At 54.1% G+C, this 7,921-nt stretch overlaps 1 protein-coding gene across 1 annotated transcript in view; it reads right to left on the reverse strand.

Annotated features, from left to right (window-relative positions):
- Positions 1-7,921, reverse strand: part of LOC141278795 (calmodulin-binding transcription activator 1-like) — a 193,653-nt gene that overhangs the window by 182,457 nt on the left and 3,275 nt on the right. The window contains exons 2-3 of the mRNA XM_073805330.1: positions 4,609-4,706; positions 2,775-2,922 (exon numbers count right to left, since the gene is read on the reverse strand). Of these exons, the coding sequence (XP_073661431.1) occupies positions 2,775-2,922; positions 4,609-4,706 (246 nt within the window). The remainder of the gene's footprint in view (positions 1-2,774; positions 2,923-4,608; positions 4,707-7,921) is intronic.

The raw sequence follows: 7,921 nt of genomic DNA on the forward strand, positions 1-7,921 counted from the left end.
TGGAGAAGAAGGTGGGTGAGGATTTAAGTTCAGGAACAGCATGTAGAGGGGACGTGAGGAGGGACAGCTCTCACGCAGCTTGTCACTTAGATCCAGGAGGGTGGAGCTGACCGCTGGGACAAGTCAGGGGAGCACACCGTGCGCTGGGCACCATGGGGGCTTGCCTGCCAGCAGGGGTGAGAAAAAGGGACTAAGGAGAACGGTTGTGTCCTTCCTGAAACTGAATGCTCAGAGTCTGAGTGGGAGGAAATTTGGCCTTTTCTTCTTCTTCTTTTTTTTTTTTTGGCGGTACGTGGGCCTCTCACTGCTGTGGCCTCTCCCGTTGCGGAGCACAGGCTCCGGACGCGCAGGCTCAGCGGCCATGGCTCACGGGCCCAGCCGCTCCGCGGCATGTGGGATCTTCCCAGACCGGGGCACAAACCTGTGTCCCCTGTATCGGCAGGCAGACCCTCAACCACTGCGCCACCAGGGAAGCCCTTGGCCTTTTCTTTTTGAGCCTCCAATTCCAAACTAGAATGAGCTCCTTCTGTTTTCCTTGGAGTTCCCCTAGCTTCCCAAAGCACACGTTCCAGAAGGGGTGGGGCAGAAAGAGAAGGCAGGACCACAGAGCCTCAGAGGATGAAGGATGCGCAAGGTCTTCCCTTCCCCTTTCACTGTAGTCCCCCAACACCGACACCAGTTCTGCAGAGAGAAATGGCCGGCAGCTCTGCATTTGCAGTTTTCATCAGATATTTTTCACACTCCCAAAAAGACCAAGTGCAATTTGGTTTGACTAGGAGTCCATTTGAGCCTTGCCTGTCTGATTAACAGAGTTGAAAGAGAAATCATTTTGGACTATGGGATTCTGGCTGCAAGAAAATCAGATTTCCAATATGTTAGAACTTTTACAGATTGCTGTCAGCTGGGACTTAAGCCCTGTACAGACCAAACAAACAAAGCGGAAATTAATTTAAACGACTCCCTTGCAATTCTTGCCCACGAAATGTATTTATTATTAAGAAGGCAATATTCTTTCCTGACTTTTCTGGTTTTCAATAAACTGTGTGTTTCTTTCTTTTAAAAAAACAAAAAAACAACTGATAGCTCATTCCTTCTTGCCAAAGGAGGCTCGTGTTTGGACATTTTCTGTGAGCGTTTGGTTGCAACGGATGAGCAACCCACCTGCAACTTCCATCAGCCCTTTTCCTTTGTAATTGGGGTGTTCTCGTGGGCAGTTGCGTTGCTTTCACTCATGCAGTGAGCCCGATGGAGGGAGACAAACTGTTGAGAGAGGAATTCTCTCCGTCTCTTTGAAGTCAAAGGCTTCCCATCTGCTCTTCCTCACTGTTCGTCCCTCTCGAGAGTTTGCCGTGAATGCCCTGCTTCACCTGTCTCTTTCCCTTTCTACTGCTTTTTCTTGAACTTGAAAAGAACACGGTTGATTTGCAGCACCAACTCCCCCTTCATTCAGTGCGTATCTATCTGTGTTGGGCTGCGGCAACCTTGAACCTCGTACTAAGGAGTCACTGAGACTTTACTGAACACCCACTGCGTGTCCCTCCTGTGAGAGCCCAGGAAGAAAGCACAGCCCGTTCTCCCCCAAGACACCCCAGCACCCCCCCTCAGGCACCCTCCCCACCCCAGAACCATCCAATAAACAGAATGATGTTAAAAAGAAAAATTGCTGTTTCTACATCAAGGCTCATGCATTTTAATCAGAGGAACCCTCGGGGCCTCACTCAGAACTTAGTCTATTTTTAGATATTTACTGTAAACACCCTGGCGATCCGATGTCTCTGGTCTCCACAGATGAGAGCCACAATCTTAGGAAGGTGGGAGAGAGGTACCCCTGATGAGGGTGAGCCAGGTCAAATGGCATCAAGGGAGGAAGCTCCCCAGGGAACCCCAAGGGCTCAAGAAGCCCGAGGGCCACTGGACCCTGGCCCAGCGCGCTGGTCACCCCGTGGCTCACTTGTCCATCTCTATTTCCTGGACGGGGGCTCCTGGCAGGCAGGACCTTTGAATGAAGGGGGCCCACAGTTCCCCCACCCAGTACCCTCAGGACACTGGTCTCTACAGCCTGGTACAGAGAATGATCCGGAGACAGCACATGTTTAGTTTCTGCTTGTGGAACTCTGAAGGCTCAAGTCTTTCTAAAAGACTAGAAAACCATCCTGAAAAATGGTTCCACGTTTAGTGCTGAAATGGTTGAGCTTCAGTTTCAGGGAAAACTGACAGGTGTTGGGTAGCTGGGTTCCCTTGTCTGGAAGGAGGCTTCTGGTGCCCAGTCTTGGTGAGCTAGAGTCAGCAAGGGAGGATTTCTGAGCGAGGGATCCTTCTTGAAGTGGGAGACCTGCTGTTCACCGGGTGGAGGGCCCCTGTCCTGTCCGGCTGCAAAACAGGCACCGTCCTTTTTCTGTCCTCTGGGTTGCTGTGAGGGTCGAGAGGTGATGCCTGTGCTGGGCTGCCCAGGACAGCAGGTGAGAGAGGGTTCAGAGGACGCTACGGGGGCTTTCAGGGGAGCACGGTTGAAAGGGAAGAGTGAAAGAGAGTATTTCCAGCTTCAGGAAATGCACGTGGGGACAGGAGGTGAGACACCTGAGGTGAGACACGGGCTGGGCTTGAGGACCTGTAAGGACATTGGGATGGACTGGAGTGTCCACTACACGGGGGCGTGGAGAGAGGCAAGTTCTGGGGAGACAAAGCGGGTCAGGTCACAAAAGGCCACAGGGACTGACGTTGGCTTCACCCTGGGGCGGCTGGGAACAAAGGAACATCTGCGTTCCGAAGCTCACTGTGGCAGCCGTGTGGCCAGGGACCAGGGTCAGGGAGGGCGGGGGCACCAGGTCCAGTCCTGAGTCCAGGAGGCATGCTGGGACCAGAGGCGGCAGCAGCAGAGAAATGGAAACATTGGCAGGGGGAAGGATGACGCCCAGCTTCTGGCTGTGCAGACAGGTACACAGTGGTCCCACTCACAGGAAACCCTGGGGGTGCAGCAGGCTGGCCGGGAGGGGCTGATTTCAGATTTCTGAGGAGCTCATAAGGTCCCCAAGGGGAGGCGCACAGAAAGCAGTAAGTTTCTGAGCTCTGGTGCTGGATCTGGGCTGGCAACAGTGATCTCCACGTCCTCCGCACAGGGACGGCTTTGGAGTCACATGGAGAGACCCAGAGTGGGGTCCATCCGCTCAGGCTGGTTTCTGCAGCACAGAGACATGCCTGCTGGCTCAGGTGCACAGAGCAGGTGAGGCCTGAACTTGCAGGTGCTCCAAGCAGCAGGCACATGGTGTGCTGGGCTGCCTCACCGTGTGCCCACGTACCTCACAGCCCCAAACCACCCATGGCCCCGTCCTGCTCCCAGGCTCTCTGGCCAGTTCCCATCGTCACCACTGCCCTCACACTGGACCACGTCTGCCCATTTCCAGTCCTCACGACAGTGTCATCACCAAGCCAATCGGGGATTCATTGCACACTCTCTCACGACGCAGCGTAGCAAATCCATTCCCTTTAACCACTAATCAAGAAAGCAATCAACGTCATCTGTCGTCATCTGTGTTGTACAACAAACTCCTGGTGCTTTTGGATCAGGCTCTGGGGGTCCCTTGGGGGGTCCCTGGGTTGAGCTTTGCATTTGGGGGCCGTGATATGCTGGGAGGGAGAGTCACATCCTGCGGCTGGCAGATGCAGCTGCGTGTGCGTGTGTGTAAGCGGGTGGGTGCACATGCGTGTGGAGGTGTGTACGGGAAAGCACACCCTGGGCCCCTTGTTTATGTGTATCACATAAAACAAAGAAAGAAAAAGAGAAAGCAACCAGCTGTTTATAGGAAACTCAGGAGAACGTCACCCTGTAGCTGAAAGCAACGTTCAAATTCGTTCTATTGGGAAATGAAGGTCTGACATCTTCCCTTTAAGGTGACAGTGGAGCAAGGAAGAGTTTTTTTCTTAAATACTCAAAATCGCTTGTATGAGTCTGTGGGGATTTTTTGTCTTAAATAAAGAGGAAAGATAAAATTACAGGGGAAACCAATAGCAAACAAGAGCTCCCTGCAGTTCAAAACATATGCTTCAGAAAGGGACGTTTCTGAAGAAAGCATCCGCCTCAAACCCCCTCAGAGGGATTTTTCCCCAACAGACTCAGCTGCCGGGGGTCCCCTGGGGACCAGGAGGTCCATTAGGGCTTGATACCCGATGGTCTTGGTGGGCCGAGAAGGGAGCATCTCAGGTGGTGAGCGCAGCTTTACTGGTGGGGGGCTGGGACTGGACGGTGGGTCCCCTTTAGCTCCAGCTCTCCATGGCTCTGAGAGCTGAAGCTGCTTCTCCATCTCTGTCTCTCTGTCTCTCTCTGGCATGAGCTCAGCCCTCCCGTTGTCCCCTCCACTCTTGGCTTCTGCTCTAGGAAATGGCTGACTTGCTGTCCCCACTTCCAGGCTTTCGCTCATAATGTCCCACTCCCCAGGGCGGGTTTCGTCCTCTCCTGTGCAAACCCTACGCTGCCCGAGTCCGTCTCAGACTCTCCCTCCTCCAGGGAGCCTCTCCTGAGCTGGCCAGTGGGAGGAGCCCCTGGAAATGACCCATCTGGGATCAGGGGGCCTTGGGGTATCATAGACGCCATCTCTGTCACCATTAGCTCACCTATCGCAGGGGCTGGCAGACTTTCTGCAAAGGGCCGGATGGTAGCTGTTCTCGGCCTTGTGAGTTAGATGGTCTCTGCTGTAGGTGCTCAACTCTGCCTTGTGGGGCAAAAGCAGCTTAGACGACAGGTAATGAATGTGTCCCCAAACTTTACTTATGGACATTGTAAATTGAACTTTGCATAATTTTCACCTGTCATGAATATCATTCTTCTTTTGATTTTTTTTCCCCAACCATTAAAAAAAATGTGAAGACCATTCTTAGCTCACGGGCCACACAAAAATAGGTGATGGGTTGGCTCCAGCCCGTGGGCCATAGGTGGCTAACCCTGACCCTTCAGATCGGGAGGAACGTGAATTGTATGGTCCTTTGTAAAATTCCCTGTGGTGGTTTCCATGTAGCAGGGGTTCAATGAACTTTGGTTGATTTCCACACGACGTGAATATCGACGCCTGGCGAGGAGGGAGCAGCAAAGGCCCAAGTGCATAGAAAATAATAGACTGTACCTTTAATAAATACACTTAAGAGTGAGTATTGAACACAGTTATCTTTCCCCACCATCGTCTACAGACAGCTCTCAGAGGACCTGGTTGTCTTTCGAACTAGACTCAGTTGTGGGTGTTTGTTTTCTGGCCTGAGTGTGACGTGTATCACCTCAGTGTGAGATGAGACCCTCGGGCACCGTGCTTGGCGTGGAGGACTTCCTGGCATGTAACAGGTGCTCAGTGAAGTCAAGGCTTCCTCTCCCTGTCAAGTGCCTTCACTTTATTAACCAAGCAGAATTCAGTGAGATAAAGGGCAGCTGAAAGAGGATTGGAGATGTGAAGCTGCTTTACATCCCCATGGCCTTGATAAAGCCTATGAAATTTCTTCTCTGGGGAAGACCTTTTCATTCTGTTTCGGGGGCCCCCTCCCACAGGAGACAGGGAACCCCCAAAGCCAAGGCTTGCTGTCTCCCTCCTTCTCTGGGGAAACACGAGCCCAGCATCTTCCTCGGTGGACCAGGGGGAACGCACATCCCTAGCCCCGCATGACAGCCCTCTCTAGAGGAGGGTGTGGCTACCAGGAGTCACGTGAGGCTGTTCAAATTCCAATTCTGATTCCTATGACGTAGAAGGAAATAAAACAGAAACTCCAGTTCCTCGGTTGCACTAGGCTCGTTTCAAGGGCTCACCTACCACACGGAAGGAGCGGCTATCATGTTGGACGGCTCAGAAAAAACCATCGTTCACGGAAATTTCTATCAGACACTGAGGCCCCGGAGAACGACAGTGGGGCCCGGTTCAGGCATGTTCAGCTGGGCCTCTTGGAAGCTGAGACCCCAGGGCCCAAGATTTGGGGAAGCGAGGATTTGGGGGAAGAAGTGGAGGTTGGGACTACGGGGTGGCAGCTCCACTTTGGGGAGCTGGAATGTTTGGAGGTCGGTACCTGCTTGAATCGGTCCGGGAGTGTATCCCCGAGCCCCTGTGCTCAGAAAACCTCGCTCCCCGGCTCCGCCCCGCCCCATCTCCCCACCAGAACCTCCTCGGATGCAGGGATAATACCTGCTTCCCCGAGGTTAGAGTGAATGTAGCAGGGGTCAATGGTTGGTGCCGGGGCCAACGTGTGTGCTGACGGCTGAGAGGACGCCAAGGGTCTGATGCCCTGTCAGGTCAGGCTGGAGAGGGGAAGAGGGAGAGCTCTGCAGAAGGACGGGATGAGGGCAGTGTTCAAACGCAATGAGGCAGGACCTCTGCAAGACTGCTTCACGGGTGGGGGCGTCTGCCATGGCGGGGACTTGGGTGCGAGGAGGTGAGGGAGGCAGGCGCCGTCTTGGATTGCCACGGGTGCGGGGGGTTTTGGTGAAGGGGCAGGGGGGTGGCAGCTTAGGCTGGTCCAGGGATCTGCCTGGTCCCCACAGTGGGAAGCGGTCGCCATCTCTCTTGTCAGTGTGGTCAGCTGCCAGCTGGGGAGCTGGTCAGTCACAAATCCCCTCTGGGTCTCAGTCTCCCCAGACATGAAGCAAAGAGACTGGACCAGGCAGGCCTCTACGGTCGCTTCAGCTGCGACGCCGATGCTAGAATGCTTGCAGCGAATCTCATCCCTAACCCTCCTTGTGAGGGTCCCTCTGCTACTTCCTCTGCCGATGTCCTGCACCAGCCCCCCAGCAGCCAGGCCACCGGCCAGGGGACCCAAGACTTGGGTTAGACTCGTGGCGGCGGCCCGCGCTCTCCCCCAGGGGCCTCGCCTCTCTCCCCCCGGATCGGTGACTGTCTGCACAAGGCAATCAGAGTGAAAATCGATTTTTAAGGTGCCTGGTTGATCTCACACACTTGAATCTAATGCACACGCGACAAAGATGAATAGATTTTAAGATGTGTCATGGCATAAAGGTGACAGAAGAGAAAGAGATAATAGGAGGGAAGGCAACATCCACCAAGATGACGATTTAATCCTGCTCTGCAGCGACGAAGGGGCAGGAGCTGTTTACTCAATATTCCAGGCAGGGCAGGTGAAGATTCCAGTGCTGGGGCCAGATGGGGAGACAGCCACACTCTCCCAGAAAGGGCACCCCGGGGTGGGCTGGGCCTTGGCTTCCGTGTAAGAGGAGGGCGTGTCAACCACATTTCCCTACTGTCTGCTCTGTGCCTGGCTTGAGCCCTTGCCTGCAGGACCCCCAGTCTGGTGGTAGAGAGAGAGCCAAGCAAACGAACAAAACCAGATCAAAGCCGCCCCGAGGCTAAGTGCAAGGTGCCCCGGGAGAGGGTGTGATGGAGCCCCCAGAAAGGGAAGAACCCCCCTTTTCATGCTGAAGATCGCCAAAGTCACCTAAGAGGAAGTGGCATTTGTGGTGGGTCCAAAAGGGTGAGCTGGAGTTGGCCACGCAGACAAGACCAGGCCAGGTGGACTCGAAAGGGGTCTTGCGCAGAGGAAGCAACCTGGGCAAGGGCATCAGTTCCTTCCCAGTTTTGCCAGCGTTCCTGTCCAAATCCTCCGTGCGGGACAACACAGACGCTTCTATCAAATCCCCGATCAGACACGTTGACAAGTGGCGGCAGATGCCTTTGCATTGGAAGCAAAGGTGCTTGATTTTCATGGCTTTTCCTTCCCACCAGCCTGGACCCTGCATGTTAAAGCAGGTTTCCTGGGAAGACGATGGGAACTCAAGGAACAAGTACAGGAGCATGGCTAGAACTCAGATCTGATCCCACAGGTTTCCCTGCCTCCCTCCCAACCCCCGGCCCCCTCTCTGTCTCCATCTCTCATTTCTGTATGTCTTCCTTGTGTTTCTTCCCTCCCACTACCGTTGGGCTGTCTCTATGTGGCAGGCAGC

The sequence above is a fragment of the Tursiops truncatus genome, chromosome 1 (assembly GCF_011762595.2).
Source record: "Tursiops truncatus isolate mTurTru1 chromosome 1, mTurTru1.mat.Y, whole genome shotgun sequence".
Classification (NCBI taxonomy): Eukaryota; Metazoa; Chordata; class Mammalia; order Artiodactyla; family Delphinidae; genus Tursiops; species Tursiops truncatus.